The 23,694-nt window shown below is 43.3% G+C and overlaps 1 protein-coding gene across 2 annotated transcripts in view; it reads left to right on the forward strand.

The window, feature by feature from the left end:
- Nucleotides 1-23,694, forward strand: part of CMIP (c-Maf inducing protein) — a 130,181-nt gene that overhangs the window by 87,525 nt on the left and 18,962 nt on the right. For both annotated transcript variants that reach the window (XM_086847563.1, XM_086847564.1), the window contains exons 4-10: nt 9,345-9,506; nt 10,663-10,704; nt 12,847-12,909; nt 14,325-14,405; nt 17,675-17,778; nt 18,314-18,418; nt 19,209-19,562. In XM_086847563.1, coding sequence (XP_086703689.1) covers nt 9,345-9,506; nt 10,663-10,704; nt 12,847-12,909; nt 14,325-14,405; nt 17,675-17,778; nt 18,314-18,418; nt 19,209-19,562 — 911 coding nt within the window. The remainder of the gene's footprint in view (nt 1-9,344; nt 9,507-10,662; nt 10,705-12,846; nt 12,910-14,324; nt 14,406-17,674; nt 17,779-18,313; nt 18,419-19,208; nt 19,563-23,694) is intronic.

Consider the following 23,694-nt stretch of genomic DNA (forward strand, 5'->3'; position numbering starts at 1 on the left):
GGTGCTCTGAAACTGGGCATCTCCCTGTGAGAAACCGGAAAATTCAGTGCTCCAAAGACCAGTGATCTGAAGATTGAAATACTCTGAATTTTCTGAAGTCCCTGTTAAGATGCTTGCAAGTATCACATCAGCATCCAGTCCCTGCTCTCCCTAAGGCTCTGCTGCAGCTTCCTGACACAAACATGTTCCTTGTGCTGTGCACATCTCTCTTGCTGACGACATTGATGATGCAGGTGCACAAGAGAGAAGCTAATTTCAAAGCCATTTATGGTGTTGAGGAGCTTGAAAATCAACAAACTAATACATTTGCCAAGGAGGAGTTCGTGAAACAGGTGGGTAAACGTCCATTTGGAAGGTTTTGCTGACTGGTGAGATGGGAGAAGAGCAGAAAAAGCTGAGGGTGTCCACTGCCAGCAGTAGAGAGTAGTAAGGAAAAGGGATGACGTGGCTTTTTAATCCATTTTGCATATCTGGGGAGAAATAATTGCTTTGTTTTCTAGTTGGTGCTACCTCAGCTTATTGGAGTTTCCCAGAAAATAAAAGTAGGATAGATTATCTTTCTGAGGTTATCGGTTTTATTAGCAGTTACTACAATGTGTAGCGATAGTAGCTGCTTACTCCCAGTTGGAGGTGGTTTCGCAGGTGGTGAGTTCTTCCGATCAGGGTTCTCACATGCCTGAAATTACTGGCATCTGTTGTGCAGCCTTGCAGATGAGGCCACGTCCTGTTTTCCCGGTGATGACCAGCTCTCTCGTGCCTGAGTGGGATCTGAAGGGTGCAGTGCCAGAGCAGGGGGGCTCTGCATAGCAGGTATGCCTGGCTGTGCTCCATGGTGGCCTTGTGCACAGCTTTTTGCTTTGCCAGACCTGGTCAAAGTGCAGTGACGATAAGATTGTGCATGCTCCTTTTTTTTTTCCTACACAGTATCTTTTCTCTGCAGTGTCAAAGTCATTTATTCCCACCATGGGCTTAAGAGCTGGTGGATGCCGAGGCTCCACAGACACAGCCATCATGTGTAGAACATAAAGGGCATGAAGGTAAAAGGAATTAGGAACCTGGATCAGTTCAGCTGGGTGTCAGAGGCATTTTATAATGTAGTCAGTAACTGTAGTTCTCTGCACAGAAAAGCATACAGCAAGAACCACACCTAGATGGCACTTAATCTCACAGTGCCTTGTGTCATCTGTGCTGTTTGCCATATGTCGAAATCCACAGTCACACGGTGTCTGTTGTGCTTTACTTATTTAATACTACTTTTTTGCCCCTGTGCACTCAGTGCAGTTAGTCCACTGAAGGCCTCAGAAATTGTGGAGTGTGTATGGTTCACATATTCCTGCTTTTTCTCTAATAGTCTTCTCTTTTTATTTTTTTTTTTTTTTTTTAATTGGACATGGTTTTTCTGACTCTGGGTCACACTGCAAATACAGGAGCAGGTCAAACTCACAATTCCCTGGAAACTGTGGGTTTTGCCAGAACACTGAGATCCTGATGTACAGACAGTGGCCGTGTGGGGCACTTGCTGCTCTGGGGAAAAGGGCCAAATATGCTGCAGCAGGGAGCAGTGAGGTCCTGCAAGAGGAGGAGGCAGTTGTGTCTGAACATGTTTGAAACCTTCCCTCTACTAATGAGTCAGAGGCTCTTCAAGTCTGTAGCTCAAGCAGGGTGCCTGGCTCCTGCCCTGTTGTGTGAGGCCAGCAACCTCTCTGTGAAGGTTTTTCTTACTCATTCTTTAGGAGATATTTAACTAACTCAGGAGGGTTTGTGAAGTTTCTCCTCGACAGCTTGCAGTTAGGGAAAACCTTTCCTGCATGTCTGGGACAATTGTGTTGATCAACTGTTTTGAAGTTTTTTCTCCTGGCCAAGATCAGGAGGAAAAAATGTTGTGTGACTTCCTCTGGGGACATGTCCCATGGAATTTTCAACCCAAGATACCAGGTTTGCCTCTACCAATGATTTTTGCAAGCAGGGAGTAGCCTGTGCTTCTGCTGGAGTATCTGCAGTCATCGTGAAATTCCGCATAGCCAAAGCAACATTAAAAACAAACCCCAACTTGGCTCTGGTATGAAAAATACGGAACAGCAGTTGCTGTGTGCAGGATGAAAGCTGATGTTTTGCCAACCTGAAGTGTAAAGCTCGTGCTGGAACTGGGGCCTGAAGAATGGGAGTGTTTGCCAAAAGGAAATGGAAGCAGGGATGGAGGGTTTCGGGGAATGCATCAGCGTTGGCCATGCCAAAAAATGTCTCCCCTGTGGACAGGTCTGATTACAAGAGTAACCGCATTAGCCCAGGCAAAGTGCAGCTGGAGCCACAGTTGGCCTTTTGCGTTTTCTAGCTGGGTTTACGGCATCTCAAATGCAGGAATGAGGTAGAGCTGGGTTTGGCTCAACCAGCTGTGTTACAGGGACCCAAGGGCTGTGCAGGGATTTGAGAGGAAGACAAGGCACCAGCAGAAACAAAACCCTGTTTCTTTGCTTGGTAGTAAGGAGGTCTGCCAAGGATGACCTCTTCCCTCCCTGCTTAGGGAGGCTAGAAGGAAGCTACAATTTTTGAGTTGCTTTCAGTTTTTGGAGACACACGCACGCTGTATTTGCATGGAGGGTTGTCTTCAATGGAGCTCGTGAATTTCATGGTTTTAGTTTTCTTCCTTTCCCTTGGGTAGGATGTCCTCCCTGTTTCTTCCTCTCATCATCTGCTGTTACTGAAGGATATCTTTTCAGTAGTGTTGAGCGCATCCGAGAGCAGAAGCCCAGAAGGATGGTCAGTCAGTTGACAGCTGTGCAAAGGAGGTGTATATATACATATATATATATATATCTGTAGATCAGATATATAATATGCTTCATGAGCAAGTTCTGCAGTGCATTAATGTTGCAGCTGCCCAGTGTCATGCTGAGAGGTGGCTGAGGAGCCTGCCCTGTGACCCCCTCCTTGTCCCATGTCCACTTTGCACTTCTCTTGGCTCAAGCAGAAATGCATTTTTTCTCTGTTTCATACTTTTAAAATTGTGTTTATTTCAGCATTCTTTTCCTTTGCAATGGTACTGTCCCAGTGGTACCCGAGCAAAGGACAAACCCTGTGCCTGCGGGAAGTGTCTGTGTGGTTGTTCCAGGTCGTGCATCAGTAACAGCTGAACCCACGTCACCGCTTGCTGAACCCACTGAACTCTGGCAGCTCTGGAACAGCGCTGACCTGAGCCTTGGGGGGTTCTTGCCTGGCTTACTGAGATCTGGAGCAAGGTGGCAGAAACTGGTGGAAAAAAACCAGGTGAATCAGGGTAGGCTGAAAAAGGTGGTGGCCAGACATGGTCAGATAGGGAAGCAGAGCAGCAGGGTATCAACATTCAGGTTGCTGCAGGCACGGTGCCTGCCAGTGGCGCTTCTCCTTGGGGTGCCAGGATCCAGCAATTGCCTCGGAGGCCTGAGGGTCAGAACACCTCAGTTCTGCTCTGTTTCTGGCTTGCCATATGACCTCAAGGAAATCACCTTGGTTTTCTTGCTCTTTCTTTCCTTCTTGCTTTTAATCATCTAGACTGTGAGCTGCTCAGGGCAGAGAGTGTCACTGGGTGTATTTATTCAGGCCATAGATTCACAGGTGCCGGTCTCAATGTAATAAATAATGGTGATTTTACCAACATCTTTTTTTATATGAGTTGACAAAAAACAAAGTGTTATTTAGATCTTAACGGAGTGAGAATCAGAAGAGCTTATCCTATAATATTTCCTTCCATTTCTTTGGCCTGTGGCAAGAAATTTGTGGGAAAGTAAGCGTCGACCAAGGCAATTGCATTCAAAGAAGCAACTGAAGCAGAGAAGTTGATGCAATTCAGTATTGGGTAGAATGAAATCTGCAAAAAATGCCATGACCTGAAAACATGGTCGAGAGCAAAAGTTTGCTGCTGCTGTGTTGTATCTATTTTAGAGAGCAGCACATTAGTCTTTCTGTACAGAACTTTCAGAAGGTCACAAAGAGTTTGATTACTGCAGCATGAGCAGTTTGAAGTCCCTGATTTAGAAAAGTTTCCATAATCTCATTCCAGCCCTAGCCCTTTGCCTGGATTGGGACTGATGCACTTAGTCTTTTCAGGCATGTTTCTTTTTCTTTTTCTTTTTTATATTGGTAAATGTTGCCGGTAGGAACATAGGAACATAGGTAGTTCCAAAAGCTTTCAGTGGATTCAGCTGGTGATTTAAGTTCATTTCTGACTAGCAGGGAAAATTTTGTTAGCAGCAAGTTAACCTTGGGTATTTTCCAGGATACCATGAAGTAAGTGATACCTGTTAGTATTAAAAGCAGAACACGGGTATTGCTGAGTTTTGGGATGCCATACCCTCTTTGTTTTCATGACGATAATGCATTAAAGGTCAAAATGCCAGCCGGTGATGCTGCAGAATACATGGTGCACCTGGGCTTTGTAGGACAGGCCAACATGTGTGTTGGACATCGCCAGCAACTCTTCCTGTTCCTTGTTGTGCAGCATTTGAACAAAATGTTCAGGGGAGAAAACTTTTCCAGAGTCTGCTCTCTATGTTTTTTTTATCTCTGCAGCTTTGCATCTAGCAAGAGGCACCTCCATTTTACATAAGCACTGTCAACATTGAAGTGTAACACTAGCCCGTGTCATCCATCCCCGCAATGAGCTGGGGGGACCTTTGTGCGGGAGCCTGACCTTTTCCCTCTTGCTGGAGCTGCTCTCGTTGCTCAGCAAGAAATAAACAATTGCTGGCACCCACAGCCCTCCAGGGCAGCACCCGTCCCTGCCGGAGCTCCGCTCTGTCCCGTCCCTGCCGGAGCTCCGGCCTGTCCCGTCCCTGCCGGAGCTCCGGCCTGTCCCGTCCCTGCCGGAGCTCCGGCCTGTCCCGTCCCTGCCGGAGCTCCGTCCTGTCCCGTCCCTGCCGGAGCTCCGGCCTGTCCCGTCCCTGCCGGAGCTCTGCTCTGTCCCGTCCCTGCCGGAGCTCCGGCCTGTCCCGTCCCTGCCGGAGCTCCGGCCTGTCCCGTCCCTGCCGGAGCTCCGGCCTGTCCCGTCCCTGCCGGAGCTCCGTCCTGTCCCGTCCCTGCCGGAGCTCCGGCCTGTCCCGTCCCTGCCGGAGCTCCGGCCTGTCCCGTCCCTGCCGGAGCTCCGGCCTGTCCCGTCCCTGCCGGAGCTCCGCTCTGTCCCGTCCCTGCCGGAGCTCCGCTCTGTCCCGTCCCTGCCGGAGCTCCGCTCTGTCCCGTCCCTGCCGGAGCTCCGCTCTGTCCCGTCCCTGCCGGAGCTCCGCTCTGTCCCGTCCCTGCCGGAGCTCCGGCCTGCCCTGTCCCTGCAGAAGTCTCCCTGCTAAAGACTCAAGCAATCCTTTGCAGGCTGTGTGTGGTAAAGGGGGAAGAGAGCTAGAATTTAGCATCCTCTTGGACATTAGGGATGGCCATTAATTTTCTTTATGTAATGAAGATAGTATTTGCTGATGGGAAGACAGGTTCCTGAGAGTACAGAATGTTCCCTGGCTTGCAGTGGCAAAGCAGGGATGAAATTTTGTCATCAAAAAGGCTAACTTCATTTTTCCCTTTTTGGATCAGGTGTGCTGGCTGCTTTAAGATGTTCCTAACATGAAAGGTCTTGCTAGGGCTGAACAAGGCAAATGTTCCATGCTGGCTGATTTTGTGCATTAGAGTCCATTTTTCTTAGCTGTTGACTACATCAGTATTATCATTCTTGTCCAGGAAAGTGGTGTATGAGCAAGGGCTACAAGATGAGGCCATTATAGGACAGAAAAACATATGAAGATCTTACTTTAAAAAAGCTGAAAGTTTCCTAGGCTCTTTTGAACTTTCTGTTCACAGCAGTGTTCAAAGACTTTTGAGTACTCATGGTAAAACCAAGTGCTTATAGATTTTTGTCACATTTCTTAGCTTAATAACTCTAGAAAAGTAATTTTTCTTATGTGGACTTCAGTTGTTTCCTCCTGTAAAAGAGGTCTGAGATTTAGATCTTTGAGTTTCTACAAGACTTAATTAATTAGAGTGATTTGAGAATGAAGGATGCCCTGTCAGTGTCACTTATTCTCCTCATTCTACTTCTTCTGGGTACTTATTAAATTCAGTGGTTTTGCATTTAAAGTCATCATGGCAAGATTTTGGAGTGACACTGACTGTGTGGCTCTGGCTGGTCAGTAACTAGGAGGGTCAAATTCCAAATTGGCATATCTTATTTTCACTCACATAAATTTTCACAGGAGCTGCTGCTTTTAGTGAAATCCCCCTAGAAACTGGATTCCTATCTTGGTATTTTTCTTGCTCAGGCTATTAATGATAAATGTTGTGTGAATTTTTTCAGCAACTGAAGGCATCTTTTACACCTACATCCAGGGGGAGTGAACCCCTGGATTGACATTCCTGTTCTCCATGTGAGTCTTTACCAGGCAGCTTTGTTTTTCAGCTCATGAGTGATTGTGGAGCCCTGCTCTGGAGCCAGCTCAGGTAGAATGAAGCAGATGGCTCGGTGTTGCCTAAGTGCTTGCTGAGACACAGCAAATTGCTTCTGTAACCCACTGATAGGTTTCAGGCTTTAATTGAGGCTTTCAGCAAGGCGCTCAACAGTGAAAAGCATTCTGCTGAGAAAAACAGCACTGTAACCATGGCCAAAGGTTCAGGACAGCAGAGTTCAACCCTCTTGGGGATGACTCCTCTATTTATTCATTTGTTTTCTGCTGCTTTCCCACCATCGTTGAAGACTCCTGTAATGTCTCTTGCAGGCTGCTCAGTCTGTCAGTGCCACTCAGTCCTTTGTGCTGGAAGCGTGAAGCACACACTGATAAGTTTGGATTCTTTGCTTGCAGCAGGCTTGGTGTGTCTGCAAAGGTGGCTGTCCCCTGATGCTCCCTGTGAGCCCTGCCCTGAGCAGCAGCTTTGGTTGTTCTTCGCTGTGTGGCAACGGGTAAAGCTCCTGCTGTGTTCCCTCTTACAGACATCAGCATCATCAGAATTCTGACTTTTAATGGACATCTCTAAAAGGGAAAGAAAAACTCCCTTGCTCCTCCTTCACCCCAAGCAAGAGTGGATTTGACAGTGAAAGAAGGATATTTGTGGTGGAGTTGTCTGAGCAGCGTCCTGTTGGGCAAGAGTTTCCTTCAGCAGCTTCCCCTTAGGCTGAAAGAGCTGCTCTGAAATTGAGTTGTAACTCACCCAGAAAAGGGCAGTCCAGAGAGGGAGGGATGCAATAACCCAGTTGTCTGTCATCCCCCCATCCCCACATTTTTGTCAGCTTCCAATTCTGCTTTGAGTTTGACTTCTTCACAGTTCAGGGCCAAGGAATAAGTTTCAGCATTGGAAATTGGAAGTATCTCTTGAGCCAGCTTGGTTTAGTGTCCTCAATTAGTCAGCAAGGAGTTGTTTCCAGTTTAAAAACTGTCTAATTAAAAAGGAGTTGTTTCCCGTTAAAAAACTGTCTGGTTGTCTTAGATTTAGTGCTGGCATGGGTCTAACTTAAAGACCCTAGATAAAGGCACTAAGTGAATAAGAGAAATTAAATTATTTGATTGAAGTTTCCTAAAGAGTCTAAGAAATTTGTGATGTAGAAGTAGTGCTGGTAGCTTAAAATCACCGCTGGATTCACTCTGTCCCAAGGAGCTCAGAAGTACAAAGATTTCTGTGCAGTTTTGAAATCCCAGCCACATTTGATAATGTCTGCAGCATGTTTTTACATTCATTTAGCTTTTCAGTGGCTTAAAATGCACTGAAAGTGTGAACTACACTGCCAATGTGCTTTTGTACTTGGCATGAATTTAATTAAAAAGATAATGGGATTGCTTTATCAGCCTTTACGTGTCAGCCTAATGCCACTCTCCTCTCCCCCCATTAACAATGCTGACAAACTCAGTGCATTTGAAATCTGTTTTATTCTGCATTGTTCTCTTCCTCTTGTGTTTCAGGTGGGGGTGCGGAGGTGACTGTTTGCTGTTGAGCAGTAGATCTGCTGCAGGGTGGGAAGGAAGTGGCTGATAAGCAGAGAGCCAACCTGGTCAGATGGTTCCTGCTGGGGCTGCCCTGGGCAAGCACAGGGGGAAATGCCAGGAGCCGCAAAGCTCCAAAACAAAACAAAGCACTGTGCAAAGTCCCCTGCCTGTGTTACACTTATGTATAGCCCAAAATGTGCAGTTGAGATCTGCAAGCTGCACGAAAAGGACAGTTTATGTGATTTTCCTGGAAATGCTGCCGAGGAATGTAAGATCCATTTTTTGTGCAAAACACTGAAGTTTTCATGTAAACATGTGTGCCCAGCCAATGCTGTTAAATAAACCTGAGCACATGTCCATATTTCACGACATCCCTTTTTGCAGAGGACCAGGCTCATGCAGAGAAGGAGGAAGTGGAAGGGCATGTGAGCTAAACACAAGTTGCTGTCCCTTCATTGCAGAGTTCCTCCCCTGCCTCTGGCACTGCCTCCACGCTCTTGTGGAGCCCCTCCTGGCTCTCATGTGCCCTTCATGTTCTTTTCAGAAGTGATTTTTGAACACTCACCATAATTTCCTTGAACTTGCGGAGTGTCATTGAACCATCTCTGGGAATTTGGGTGGGTAGGTTTTCTCTAAAGATTGTTTTTTATGTTATAAAGCAGCTTCTGTTCCAGCAGTTTGTGGTCACATGGCTGCTGAGGAGTTGTCCTTTGCTTATCCAGCTGGTCTGTGGATGGGGCAGTTGATGAAATAGCTTGGACGTGGTCAGGGCCGTGCAGGGAACTGGGGCAGATTGGGTTAGGCAATCAGAAATGCTGTTCTTGAGTGGAAATGCTGTTGTATGGAAGATTTGGAGACTTTACGAGTTGGCTTCTGTTACAGCTGGAGGGTGACATCATGACTTTTCAGGCTCCTTCAAGACAGAAAAAAAAGCCGCTTAGTCTGTGAGATTTTTTTTCTTTGGTAAAATTGATTTAAGTTAATTCCAAATGTGAATTCACATTTATAATAAAATATCTGTAAGAGTGCTGTTTTGATAGCCTCTCTCTCTCTCCCCCTTTCCTTAATGATCTCTTAACAAGAGCTTAACTTTAGAAACAGTTCAATAGCAGGTATCTGTCATTAGCCTGAGTAAGAAGGTGTTTGTGAGAGGAGATGATGAAAAGAAAGATACTCTGGAGTTAAGAAACTCATTTTGAAATGAAAAGAATCATGGTTTCTCATTGCTTCTACAGAAGAAACTAGTTTAGATATAAAAGGTTTCCTTGTCTATTTATTTAAATGTTTCAAGTACGTCTTCTCAGCCAGCAGAAAAGGCAAAACTCAAAATACAAAGCAGCCCCCTTGGGCAGTAGGAAGCACAGCTCCCTTCAAGAGGTTTATGGTGGTGTCAGTGTGGCCCTTTCACATGTCTTGCAGAAGAAGATTTACAAGTACAAGAAGGTGCTGAGTAACCCCAGCCGCTGGGAGGTGGTGCTGAAGGAGATCCGGACGCTGGTGGACATGGCACTGACGTCCCCGCTGCAGGACGACTCCATCCACCAGGCACCCCTGGAGATTGTCTCCAAGCTGCTCTCAGAGGTACGGCCTCAGCAGGGCTCCTGGCTCTCTCAGATGAGAGACAAACAGTTAAAAGTTTGGGGGTTGGTTTTTATTTTAACTTGGGCTGTCAAAATTCTGCTCGTGAGTCTGCTCGTGACTCCTGCTGACTTGAGTGGAGTTTGCACTTGTTGAGGAAAAGTAAAATTTGACCCATGTTACATAGATTTCTAGAAACAAAACAAGCCCCATATGTCTTGAGTTTGTTGGCTTGGTTTTTTCAGTTGGTTTTTTGTTTCTTTGGTTTTCTTAATTATCTACGGCAAATTTATCATGGGTTTAACTTATGCCTTAAGTCAGTGGTAAAGCTCCCTTTGACTTCTATTCCATTGGCTTTGCTTCCATGACCGATAATTTTTGTACCAATATATCTACACACACCAATTAATTAATTGTGTAGCTATTTTATTTTTACTAATTGTGGTAAAGAAAAGCATTTTTCTTCAGAGTTCTCTATCCTCCTCCTATAATATCTGTTTCAAATATTTAACTTTTCATGGACTGGAAATGTAATGCCGAGCAGGCTTTTCATGTCTTAGCTCTGATGTGATAGCAGAAGGATTTGATATAAGCAAAAAAATCCACCATTATTTTTTTTTTTCAGTAGTGAAAAACCTTAGCAGCTCACACTGTTGTAACCTCTGGATGGATCATGCTACTGAAAAAGCACAGAGCAAACTCTTCTGCATAGGTGGTAGCATAGGTGACTTCCAGTCAATTTATTGGCTTTTCCTGGTACCATGTTTAAAGAAGGAATTTCAGGAAAACTGAATTTTGGCTGAGTTTTTTGGAAAACACAAAAAACCCACCATAACAATCCTTTTAATAATTTTTGTAGAGACATACAGCTTGTTCTAAGAAAACATTTAAAAGAAATGTATTGCTGGCTTTACTTTTTCAACTGAGACCTCTGGTATCCTGATGTTTGTGTGCTGAAGGAGCAATGAAGGCTTGCATCATTCCTCAGAGCAGGCATTGTACTACCTCCTTTAGGAAAATGGTTTTAATGCTATGGTTTTTATTCAGAAAATTGAGCCTTTCTGCTTGTGTCTGGTGGTAGCTGAGGACTCTGTGTGCTGATGTACCAACTCAAGAGTGCTCTTCACTCACTCATCTTTCTTCTATTCAACTCTTTCAGAACAACAACTTAACCACTCAAGACCATGAGAGCATTATTGTGGTAAGTATCTTTCTGTCAAAAGCTGAGGACAAATCTATATTGTTTGATAATAGTTCTCTTAGTGCCTGTCTCTGCCCCAGTGAAGTAGGGCAAATGTGAAATCCTTCCCACCACTGCTGCTGAGCTTAGGCGGGAATGAAAACCATTTGTCTATTTTTTTGTGTGGCTTTGTCATTTCTCTTTTCTTGTTTCATAGATGAATTACAATAAAGCTTTCTCTCAGCCTCTGTGAGAGAGCACAGCATGTTGAGTGTTAACAGTCTCTCCAAATGGCCTCCTTAGGAGGCTACACAGCAATATCCATATCTATAGATGTACTTTAAATAGTCCAACCCCATCGTTTCCAGATGTGCCCTATAAAACCCTTAGGCTGAGTAGTTTCCAGAGAGGCTAATGCTACCATATACAGAATGTCTTCACTGCTGAGGGTTATGCGAGCAAGGGATTGTTGTAATTGTTACTCCTTTAAAACCCTGCTAACTTATTTGTAAAAATATCCTCTTCAACTTTTTTCTTTTTTGTAGGTCACATGTATTTAGACATAGAAATAAGTGAATCAAGTGGCAGCTCTGTTGCTTGTGAAACAAAGAATAAAATCTCAACAGTTTATAAGAGAGGTGGAACTTGGTTCGCCATCACTGTGATTTAATTTCATTCTCTGGTAATTTCCAGATTTTCCCAGTAATCTAATCTAGAGCCTCATCACCACCTGATAGTATCATATCTCTGTGACTTTCTGCAAAATTACAAGGTGGCAGGTAGATGCCAGTAGGTGTTAATTGTGTTTAACTGCTGTCTAAGATTCCCTTTTAGATGGAATTAGCCATTGAGATAAGTTTCTGAAGTGACATTTACTTTCCTTTGCTATATCTTTCATGTAATTCTAGAATCAAGGGTAGTTCACACTCCCAGTTACAACTGGTTGTTTTTGGAGAAAGGATTTTTTAATAAAAGATGTGAGGTGGCCCTTCTGTGAGCAGGGAAGCTGGACCAGGTGGCCTCCAAAGGTCCTTTCAGCCTGTGTTATTCCTCTTTTCTGGGTGATGGCTTCTTCGAGTAGGTTGTGTAGGGGTTGTATTCTCCATCATCCCCTCTGGCCTCCAGAGGAGGAGTGGACAGTTGCCAGAAGGATGGCACATGATAATGAGTATCACAGTTCTGACATATAACCAAAACGGAGCTTTGCAGGTGTGCTTGGGTTTCCTTGTTAAAATTCACACTATTCTTGACCTGTTTGTGTGTGTCTCTGAAACACAGCCACTGCAAGCAGACCCACAGGGTTGAGTAAGGAGATGAGAGGAGGAGCAAAAACCAAAGCAGGCTGCCCTAGTAAAACCCCAGGTGCCATCCAGATAAAATATCTGGTGTTCAGTTGTTTAAGACAAAACGTTCTGGCTGCTGTGTTTAGTGTCTTACATTGAAATGGGTACTGGGAATCCCTGTAACTGAAGAGTGGAAAAGCCCGAAGGCACCACCACATAGAATATATTATTCTGGTACCATTTTCTAATTTACAAAGGAAGTAACAACAGCATAAGTTCATTACCTCCTCAGTGGCAGGTATGACCTCTAATGTGTTTACCCAGCATAAGCACATTGGTTTGCGTAGCAACAAAGGAATGGTTGATCTCAGCTTTTACAAAGTTAGATGCTTGATTTTGATAAATAGGGTCTTCCCAGGTAAGAACAGTGCTAGGTTGCTTTTAGTGAGCTCTTTGTCACAAAAAAGAGCTTCAACTCCTTCACAAAGGATATGTGTATGTGGTGGTGTTCAGTTTTTTTCTTTTAGGGAGAACTGAAACAGTGAGCCAGATTCATCCTTGCTTTATTACATCCTACAGCAATTGGTCTGCTCCTGTTTCCATTTAAACCATTATCAATATTGCACTCCGTTGCCTGTTTTACATATTTACACTGATGTAGTTAGAAGCAGAATTTTCCTGAGGATTCATAGCAGAGGTGTGCTTGAGCTTACTTGTAAAATAAACACATGGCCCACCTCTAATTTATCAGTTGATGCTTTTGTCCTTTTCTAAAAGTGAGCTTTTATCCCCCCAAGAAAAACACTTCCTTGCAATATGCTTTCTCCAGTTGCCACCTTGAAATTCAATTTTTCTCTTTTTTCTCCTTTTCTTTTTAAAGGCAATTGCACCTTTGCTGGAAAACAACCATCCTCCTCCTGACCTCTGTGAATTCTTCTGCAAGGTATCAGAACAGCTTTGCTTTCTGAAATCTCATAGTTGTATATGAATGTAGTTCTTTGAGCTAGAGGCTTGTTTTTAACTTCTTACCTCCTGCCCAGATTGAATTTAATTTTTGGTCAGCAAGCAATGATACTAGAATGGTGAACAGGACCATTATGATGAATACAATCATATGCTTAGTATATCAGACTGTTTTGTCCTCATACTGTGTGAGAGTTAAAATTTTGAGACTCCCACGCCTCAGTCTGGGTACAAGAGGTGTCCTGCTGCATGCTGTGTTCAGCTAATGCAGAAATCACTGGAGCTCCTGTGTTCAGATGTGTGTAACTCAGCCTTTATGGTATTTTGTCATTGGGTAATGGCAGTGGGAAGATCATAAGGACCCATCCTCTTTTGGTAAATCCATGCTTGTGCTGCATTTTGTATCCTTTATCCATAAACTTTGGAGTACTTTGCATTGCAGACCTTGTGGATTTAAAAATTCTACTTTTCCTCAAGGCCTGTTTGTGTTTCAGTTTCAAGTCTGCTTAAATTTGCTTACTGATAACTGGGTATGCATTTGTCAAACATTCTGGATGGTGCTTTTAATTCCCATCCAGAGTTATTCATCTGCTTCTTCCTACAGAAATTGAGTCAATTTACAGAAACTCCTCTGACTTGCAATTGTATAAGCCCTCTTAGGTCATCAGTAGCCTGATGTAGACTTGATCATTTTTATTATCATCAAGTAGACTTGATGCATTTTTATCCCTGATCTGGGATTTTTTGCCTTTGATATCTCTCAGAGATGGGTGCCTAATAGTCTGTGAATGTGTGGTGGGGTGTGTGTCATTGCAGAAGAGGACATATGTTATAGACTTTCCAGAACAGAAGTGGACAGGGTAATAAGGAGATTTTATCTTCAAAATCAACCCTGTCTTGAGCTGGGGTTTGGACCAGATGACTTTCAGAAGTCTTTCCCAACTCTGACTGATGCATTATGATTATATATTTCATCCTGTGATGGGTTGTTGGTACCTTCCAAGGTCCACCACTTTAGCCTGGATCCCAGAGAAAGGAGGTTTATGACATTACACTGCCTGTGTGACCGTATCTTCCTTATCCCATATCCCCAGTCCCTTTCCTTTTTAAACTGTTGGCAATAAGACCCCAAAATTGTACATTGCAGTGAGTTTTGGGAATAATAGGCGACAGGGAAAGGAATTTGCAGTTTGTGAGCTCCCATGGGAATCTTCTGCTAGATGCCAGCAAATCCATAGGAATGAGCAGTGTTACGAGTACCTTAATCTCAGGAAAGATTAATTTAGCCCTTGGATCTTGTTAATTTTGGGGTAATCCATGCATGGGGTGTGAAGGCAGGGGACACCCATCTGTATAATTTCTGCAGCTCACAAAATGACCTGTTGCTCCTTCCAGCACTGCCGAGAGCGCCCGCGGTCCATGGTGGTGATCGAGGTGTTCACCCCAGTGGTCCAGAGGATTCTCAAACACAACATGGTGAGTGCTCGTGCCACGGGTGCTCCAGCAGTTTGGAGAAGTTTTACTGCCATACCTTTTGTGAGCAGCAGCTGCCCTGTTGCCTGTAATGCATTGTGGTACCTAAATCTGCCCCCAGACTGTGAATGCTGCATGTAATTGTGTGTTACTTCAGCAGTGCAGAACTAATAAGCTTTCAGTGGGATCTTCAAAAGCATCTAAGCAAAGCCGTGTTTTGAGGGATATTTCTTTTGGCAGCAGTGCCTGCATCTGCAGCTCCAGCTCTCTCCCACCTGGCCCTTGGCTCCTTATTTACTCCCTGCATGCCATCCTTGCAGTTAAAACAGTTTAAAATCAAATAAATAACAAAAGCAGAATGGGAACTTTGTTCATTTTGAGCTGGGGCCCTCAACACTTTTCCTTTAGGACACCACCAGCCCTCTTGGTTTCCATTTTTCTTTAGGCTCATGTCCAGTGAGTACTTACATCAGTTTCATGAATCTCTTCATACTTTTCTACTGCTATTCTTCCTTCCTTCCTTCATTGCAGGATTTAGGTACTCTGTCATTGTGTGGCTGTTCTTACCCACATTCTCTGTTCTCATTGCTGGTCAATCCCTTGCCAGTGTTTGAAATAAATGCCCTGCTTTGCTTTACACCCTATGGACCAGATTCCCCTTCCCCAAACTGAAAATATTCTTACATGATCCATATTCCTTTCCTAATAGATGTCTGGGGTATTTACCAGCTCTCCAGCTTTTGTGGCATATTAAGTTTCCTGTCAATGTTTTTACTTTACATGAAGAAGTCTTACTTCACAATGCAGTGGAAAAGAATAACAAATAAATAAATAAAATAAAACATTTAAGGCAGTTGATTTGGTTGTGATCTCAAGGATGAACCTCTGTAACTTCATAATCAACTTCTTTTCATTTTTTCATATAATTTTAGCGACCATCTGTTGTCATGCTGTGATTAGCATGAACCCAGTAGAAAACAGTTTATATTCCTTATTTTTCCAATCTTATTATTTAGCTCCCTGAGTTTACAGAACTAGGTAGAAAACCCAAGATGGCAAAAAGGTCATATTTCTGGCTCTGTGCCAGTACTCTGCAGACATGTAAACATTTTTGAATATTCTGTAGTGTTCAGTGAAATATTCTGTAAATGTTATTCTTGGATTCCAGACTGATTTTTTTAAAGCATCCAGAGCTCTTGAGGGGTCTCAAATAAAATCTAAATGCATAGTGTAATGCTTGTATTTGGTTAGCTTCAGAGAATTGGGTATATTTACCATACTTAACATTTGCAGATTGAAAATCAACATGTCTGTACCGCAGTGTGTAGTCGGAGAATTTATGGTGTCAGGTATTAATTGGAGTGGATTTGGGCTCTTTACCACTCTCTGGGGACTTCTGTACTGAATAGTGCTTTAGAGAGAGTGTGTATGTGTATGCACATAAATAAAGTTACTCTTTAGGGGGACACTAAACTTCATCACCTCAGGAGGCCCTGTGCAGTCCTTGGGGCAGGAGACTGAGCTGGCTCTTCCCACTTTTGCCTTCAGTTTGTTCTGTGGCCTTTGAAAATTCCCAACGAGTTTTCTCTACAGTTTTCAACCTATAAAATGGAGAAAGAATCTCTCATTTCTCTCTGATTTTAACATCTCAGGACAAGGATAGGTTTTTGCCTTGGTGGTAATACTGGTTATAGGACTGCAGGCTGTTGTGTGCCGAGTTGTGTGAGGGGTGCTCAGCAACCTCCCAAACTTTGGGTTTTAGCTGTTTGTAGGCTCAGTCCAAATGTTTGAATATAAGCACTTCTTTCTTTTTTCCTTTTTATTTTTTTGAGCAAACAGTATTGGTGGTGTGTATTGTTCTGTGCTTGGTATGTGATAGGGCATTATATTAAATTTAGAGAGATATTTTATTTTACAGAGGTCAGCAATGGAATCCTCTTTTATGATCCCTTGGACTTTGATTCCAACTTCAGTTATGACACCTAGACGGGTTGAAAACTTTCATAAGCAAATTGCTTATGAAAAAACTGTCTTGCAAGGCATGTTCATGAAATTAATCAAATGTTCTATGAAGTACACATGGGCTCCTGCCCTTGGATCAGGTGTGTTTGCACCTGCCAGAAGGAGCTGTTAAAAGTTTAGTGATGTTAATTGTAATGATGTGGAATTGCCCACAGTCCCTTTGCTGGGTGAAGTTACCACGCAGCCATTCGGTACCAGCAGAGTGACTGAGGGCTTGAAGGAGACATTGTTCAGCCTGAGCTTGTTTTCAAGTTTTTGATTGTTTTCTCTGGCTGTAAAACTTATCAGGTCTTAATACAGGTTGTGCTACAGAAGTGCCTGGAACCAAAATGAGTCATGTTTCAATGCTCTGTGTGTTTATCATCTCGTTTACAGACCACCACTAGTTCATTACTTTTTGTGGCATTTTTTTAACATTTCAGTTGCCATGTATTTTTTTCAGGATAACTTCCACAGGGAGCTGCTGGAAGGATAGTTGGGAGTGCTTGTTTGTCCTCAGTGGACCTTGTTCCCCACTTGGAAATTCAGCTCTGTAGTTCTGCAACACCTGTGTAATAAGGTTACACCTGTGTAAATGTGAGGAAATTTGCTGTGGAATAGCACTCACCAGACAGCAAAATCTACTTCTTTCACATCTAAATATAGCAAGTGAAGTGAGGAGATGCAGGATTTCAGTTAGCAGGTGCCTCTCTGACTGCAGGATTTAAAGAAAGTGACTCTTGAGCTCACCTGTCAAATTCACAGTGTAGCTGGAGTAAAATCCCTGGAGAAAAAACTGATCTCTGGTTTTATACTTGATTGCTTATTGATAGCATGTCAGAATTATTTTCTCTAAAACCAGAATAGATATCCATGCCAAACATGGAAATATAATATTTTTTGAGTTTTATTTCTAGAAATCTGCAGTTAGGCATGGAAGCAAAAGCACCAAACAAAAAAGGTGTTTCAAAATCAAAATATTAAGTGAAAAGTACAAAACAAATGTAAGTGTAGGTGAGATTTTTTGGGTTTAGTTGTTTCATTATACAGAACTTTGTTTTCAAAGTGGGTATAAAGGAAAGAAGAGATTGAAAACACTTTCATTATTAGTGGGTAGAGAATATTACTTCAGTGTGCAGAGATGCTCTTCTCTTGAAGCTTGTCAGCATAATAGCAATGTGAATTCAGTTGTGTTTGAGCTGGTTTCTTTTGAAAACCCACAGTTTCGATGTGCATTCACCATCTTCACCGAGTCTCTCCTTCTTGGACAGGATTTTGGGAAGTGCCCTCGGTTGCGGCTCTTTACTCAGGAGTACATTCTGTCTTTGAATGAGCTGAATGCTGGAATGGAGGTGGTGAAGAAGTTTATTCACAGGTTAGTTACATTTAATTTATGCTGCATTTCCAATCCTGTGTCCATGCTATGGTGTGTTATTTCTCCCACCCCTGCTTTACTGGCTGTTAACGGTAGCTGGTGCTTTCTGGTACTGGCAAATAGCAAATAAGTCAAGTCCATCAGGCAGTGTTGCTGAAGTCTCTTTTTCAAAATGCTGGTTTTCAGATAATGTGGTTTTCTGCCTACTTCCACACTTCAAGGAAATGGACTTTGCTGTGTGTATGTTCTTCATATATGTTTAGACTCAAAGCCTCTGCAGAATGATTCAAATTAACTTTCAAGCTCATAATGCTCACTCAAGTGTGAGATTTTGGGAGGACTTTAGGGATACCCCATCACTTAAATTGATGATTCATAAATAGGACTATTGGACTTACAGGGTTAAAAATCTCTCTGTTATGGCCCTTCTGAAGATCCCTTAAGAGTGCCTATCCAGGTCTGTCACTTCATTCTGTCTGACTGGTTTTGCCCACAGAAATCTTCCTCACAATGATATAATCTTGTTTTTTTTCAGCATGCATGGTCCAACAGGACAGTGCCCACATCCCAGGGTCCTGCCAAATCTTGTAGCTGTCTGCTTAGCTGCCATTTATTCCTGTTACGAGGAATTTATCAACAGGTCAGTATGAATTCCCAGCTGACCACGTTTCTGCCTTCCAAACCCACAACACCACTAAGCAAGGTCAGCGTGAGATGGGAGTGCTAGAAAACCTGAAAGAAACTTCATTCCCTGGTACTCACCAAGGAGTGCTTAGGGAGTGAGGAAAGGCAGGGGTGAGACCTTGAAGAAGAGGTTGTGTGTAAATCCCTGTGTATCTGCAGCTTTGAACCTGAGCTGGTTTCACAACACTGTCTCCGTTATTGTGGAAAATCTGATTCCTCACTTGCCACAAAATAGACGCTGCAGCTCTTGACACATGAGCCAGTTTCCAGTAGACACTGAGGGTTCCCCTCTGTTATGTTTCCTGTTTGTTTATGCCTATCTGACTTTCCTCATGGTAGAGCACGGACAGGGGCTGCTCAGTGTCCAACACAAATTCCAGACACGAGGGCTGCAGACAAATGTCTGGGCATGTACTATAGCCAGATACATACTTGGGCATGGATTCTGTTACAGCTTTGCACGACTTGGACAGAAAAGTTCACCTTTAGACTAAACTGGTCTGTCAATTAGTCTGATGAAAAGCTCAAATCTTTGTCAAATAGGGGCTGCAGAACAGTCCTATTGGAGCTTTTTAATGTTTTTCATTTCAGTAATCCAACTGCACGGAAGAAAGCCATCCAGTGGGCTGGGGTGAAAGGCAGTGGGAAATTGCAAAAAATTGTGGCTTCTCAGTGTTGCACTCTCTCTCCCTCTCTCTGCTGGTATGTCTGTCTACTGAAATGATTTGTTTCTTCTTAAAATTCAGTCGGGACAATTCGCCAAGCCTGAAGGAAATTCGGAACGGCTGCCAGCAGCAGTGTGACCGAAAGCCCAATCTCCCCCTCCGCCTTCTTCACACGAGTCCTGACCTGGTCTCTCAGGAGGCCACCTTGACTGAATCCCGTCTCAAACCAGTTATTGTCACTTCCAACGAGATCCACGTGGAAGTGGAGCGCAACAACACAGCCAACCAGAAGATGACGGCCGGCGTTGGCAACGACAGCGAGCCCAACCTCATCGACTGCCTGATGGTCAGCCCCACCTGCAGCACCATGAGCATCGAGCTGAGTGCCCAGGCAGACAGGATCCTGGGCTGCTACGTGGAAATACTCAAGATGCTGTGAGTGACTGTTCTGAACAGCTTTTAGAACAATGTCATCTTAACAGTGGGGGGGGCTTTTCCCACAGGCCTTTTGTCTTCAGCATCTGTGGCTAGCCAGCACATGGTTATAAATCTTAACTCCAGCTCTGGAGAGTCCAGCCTTTGAAAGAGGCATCTGGCACTGCCAAGATGTTCTAAAAATAGCATTAGGAAGATGAAAATGGAAAGCTTATTTGTACAGTGAGCCTCAGGCATTTTACAGAAGATGGGATGTTGGTGCCAGTGGTTTCTGCTTTTGTTCTTGCCCACCAAAAATAAATTTAAAAAACCCATTTGTCTCCTCCAGGGCTCTTGGGATTGCCTAAGAGAGAGCTAGAAAAGGTCTATGCTAGGTTCAGTGTTTGTGCAGTGATAGGCACTGCCCTGATTTTAGCAGGAGTTGGATGTGGTTATTGTTGTTCACTTAGATGTTCTTTCTTTGTGTGCTTATAGAAGTTTTATGGCTTATTCATATTTGCTTGTATTAGAGTGGGGTCTCTGTCCAGTTGCTTTGGTACAGTGGATCTGTATTAGGCCACAGGTGTTCAAACAGTCTGTGTCACAAAATGGTGGCAAGGTGATTCCTGGCAGTCAAATCTGAGTATTTTAAACAGGAATACGAAGGCAAATGTTCTTCAGGAAAAGCTTGGTTTTCTCTGGATAAATATGTGAAAAGGAATAACAGAAAAGGTGAGCTGCAGAATGGGAGTGATGGAAGTGCAGTAAAACACCTTTGTTGACTTTGACAGCTGGCTCTGATACCGAGTTGCAGTATGTTTTGTGGCAAACTGTTAAACTTCTACATTAATTCTTTTTAAACAGTGTGAGGTTTAATGAAGTCATAGTTGAACTACTTAGAATACAAGGCATGGTGAGTGAAATCTGGACTCTGCTGTAAACCATGAGCATGTGCCTACACTGCAGACAAATGCACATCTGGGGTTACACTCTCAAGGAATAAAATGAAGTCAAAACTGCTGTGATGGAGGATTTTGTGAAGGTTTTGTCCCGCATTTTCATTATTTTTCAAAATACATAGTACAAATTTGCAGCATCATTCTTCCACTCACTGCACAGTTGACTCGCAATTACTTAAGCACTCATTCAAAACTGGAGACAGGACAAATGAATACCAGATACTGTTCCCATTAGATTCTTGAGCAGGAAGTTGCTGTGAAGGCTAATTTTGTATATTTTTTTTTTTCCCTGTGGCCTAGGTTCTTCTACCTTTAAAAATGATTGCATTAAAAAAAAATTTACAGCGTCTGAGTTTGCTTCATCTGGGGGCTTCTAAGTCTCCATGCACCCAGGTGCTACATTAAACACATCGTGTATTTATTCCTGTCCCCTTGACTCTCCCTGTTTTCCATAAACACTGTGCACTCACTCTCCCAGTCCTGATGCTGGTTTGGATGCTGACTCACTAAGCATTGACGGTTTTGGTTTCATCATGCAGCTGACACACACTTATAAACAAATTCACAAACGGGCATGTTCTTCCTCACAGTCTCTCCACTTTTAAACATTGGATATGCCAGGTCCCAATTCCCATTTAATTTGCTACGCAAGGAACTCGTTTCTCTCCATACCTTAAAATAATCCATATTTTGGATGCATTTCCTATCTTTTTAAAAAGCAAGTTGTTCAGCAGCAGCAATGAAAATGGGAAAATGAAATGTTAGAGGTGTTGTAGGTGTGGGGCGGCTCTGGGCCCTTTTTCTGCTTGTACAACAGTTCTGAAAGGTGAAACCCGCAGGATGTGCACAGTGTGGGACCAGTGATTACACAAAACTGGTGCAGCTCTCCTCAGAGTGCCTGCCAGAGCCCGTACCCTGCTTGGGAAATCACAACCTGTGAGAATAAAGGGCAGCTGCTAAGGCAGAGCTGTGGCTGTAGCTCCGCTCATTTGAGTTCCCTTCCATTCTTGTTCGTCCCTTGATTTTTTTGATGCCTAAAATGCAGAATCTGCTCCTGATTCTGACACTGGCTCACTGGGAGGTTTCAGATAATTCACTTTTAAATGCCTCATTTTCCTTATTTGTAAAATAAAGGTAAAGATTTTCAATGTTGTTTTTTAAATGCCAAAACCAGTGATGGAAAAGCATTCCAGAAGGGCTTGTAGCTATTACCAAAAATACAAGATAATGCTGTTGTGATGTTGATTACTTTCATGCTCTAACTCTTGAACAAAGGGTTTGTGTTGCATGAAATACTATTACTGTACTTTGAAAATCTGAGAATATGAAGAAAGAGAGTTGAAGAACATGCCAGTAGGAAGAAAACATTAATTATAAAACAACTGCTATCCAGGAGCTGAGCTCTCAGCGGGCATCCGGTAAAATAATGTTCTTATTAATAACAGTGGTAAGCCAAACATAAATAAGTTGCTTAGCATTGAGTTTGATTGTTCTTTTAGGTGTCTGACTCAGTATCATCATCAAAACAAGAGAGTCACCAGCGATTATATCTTTTTTACATAATTAACTTAGGGCAGCAGGGAGTAATTTATTTAGGCAAATTTTAATTATTGGAAGTCTAGCAAATAAGAATTCTCAACAGTAGCTTCAACAAAGGACATTTTGTTGTTCACCTAACTCTTAAACAGTGCTTACATTTTGGGGAAAACACTTCTAGTATTGGTGAAGACACTTTTTAGCAATCACTGTAATACTTCACTTTTTGCACAGAAAGCTAAAAGGGCAGTTTAGAAAGTTTGTCTGTGGGGCTCTTACAGCACCTAGAACATCTTTGACCCTTTTTCTAATGTAGTTGAGTAACAAAACACAACTATTGCATACTAAAGGAAAATAGAAAATCATTATTTTTAAAGATGTTGGCAGATGACCCAAAGTCTGGGCAGATTTTAAAGGATACATATTCTCTAGAGTAACACAGTATTTTGGTCCTGCACTCAAAAGTGGATCAAACTTCTGTGTCAATATTCTGTAACCCATTCTGGACTCTGATAGTGTTAGTGACACCAGCCAATGCCTTCTGAATGCTATGAGTCTTAAACTGGTGTGTAGTAAATGCCCTAAATTAATTGAAAAAATTCTGTTCATCATATTAAATTAGAGGCTCTAAGAACAGCTCAGCATTGTCCTGCTCCTACTTGTTAATGTTTCCATGCATTTGGGAATGTCTTGTACAGCCAAACTTGTGCTTGAGCAGGACAGCCATGGTTAGAGAAAGTTGCAGTAGAAGGGGCTGTGTGTCCTCTCCTTGAGCTGGAGAACTTAAAGTTTTCTTTCACCTGAAGGAACCCCACTGGTTCCAGAGGGTGAGGAGACACCTCAACTGTCTCTGCAGTGAAATCTGGGTCAACAAATAGTAAGGTCATCTGGTTGTGAGAGCAGACCCCTCTTGGGGAAGCTCTTTTGGTGTTGTATCATAAGCTGTTACCCTTTGTCTGTGTTATTTTTTGTTTCCATGGCTGCCTGTAGTGGCAAGAGTCTGTCCAGATGTCCAGACACTTGTACCCCTCTCAGGGGCCAATGTCACAACCTGTTTTGGGCAACCTTGTGTTGCTGTTTCCCGATGCCAACTGTGAGCAGTGGAGCCCCTTTCTGTTCTCAGCAGTAAGGGCAGAACCTTTCTAGGCTCTTTCAATGGTGCTAAATTTTCTTCTTTTGAAAAAGCCAATCAAGCCCATCTCAGAAGAAGGCTGATCATGAAAAGGCACCTCACTGTTTTGCAGGTAACAGGTTTGTGCCTTGTATTGACAAGGGGTCTGATGAGGCTTTTTCTCAGCCTGCCCTGGCACCCTGAGCTAAACCTTAGGCCATACAATTCAGAGAGTTAAACGTAGAGACAGGGAAAGAAGGGATCAGGTACATGTCTGGGGGTATGGTCACATTATCTGACAACAGAGGTTACCATGTCAATCTGCTCAGTCTGGAGAACAAGCTGCTTCTAAGTAGTTGCTCTGTATCTTCATTATCCTCCAAAAAACCAAGGGCTTGCAGTGTCTCAGAGATGAGAGCCACGGCTTTCCAAACACAAGCACCCACTGGAGCTTCCCCTGGCTGCTCTGCATTCCCCAATAGGTCAGTGGCATGCTCTGAATATCCCAAGTGGATTATCCTATATCATGTTTATCGAGGTTGCCCTG

This window comes from Cyanistes caeruleus, chromosome 12 (genome assembly GCF_971803275.1).
Source record: "Cyanistes caeruleus chromosome 12, bCyaCae1.hap1.1, whole genome shotgun sequence".
Taxonomy (NCBI): Eukaryota; Metazoa; Chordata; class Aves; order Passeriformes; family Paridae; genus Cyanistes; species Cyanistes caeruleus.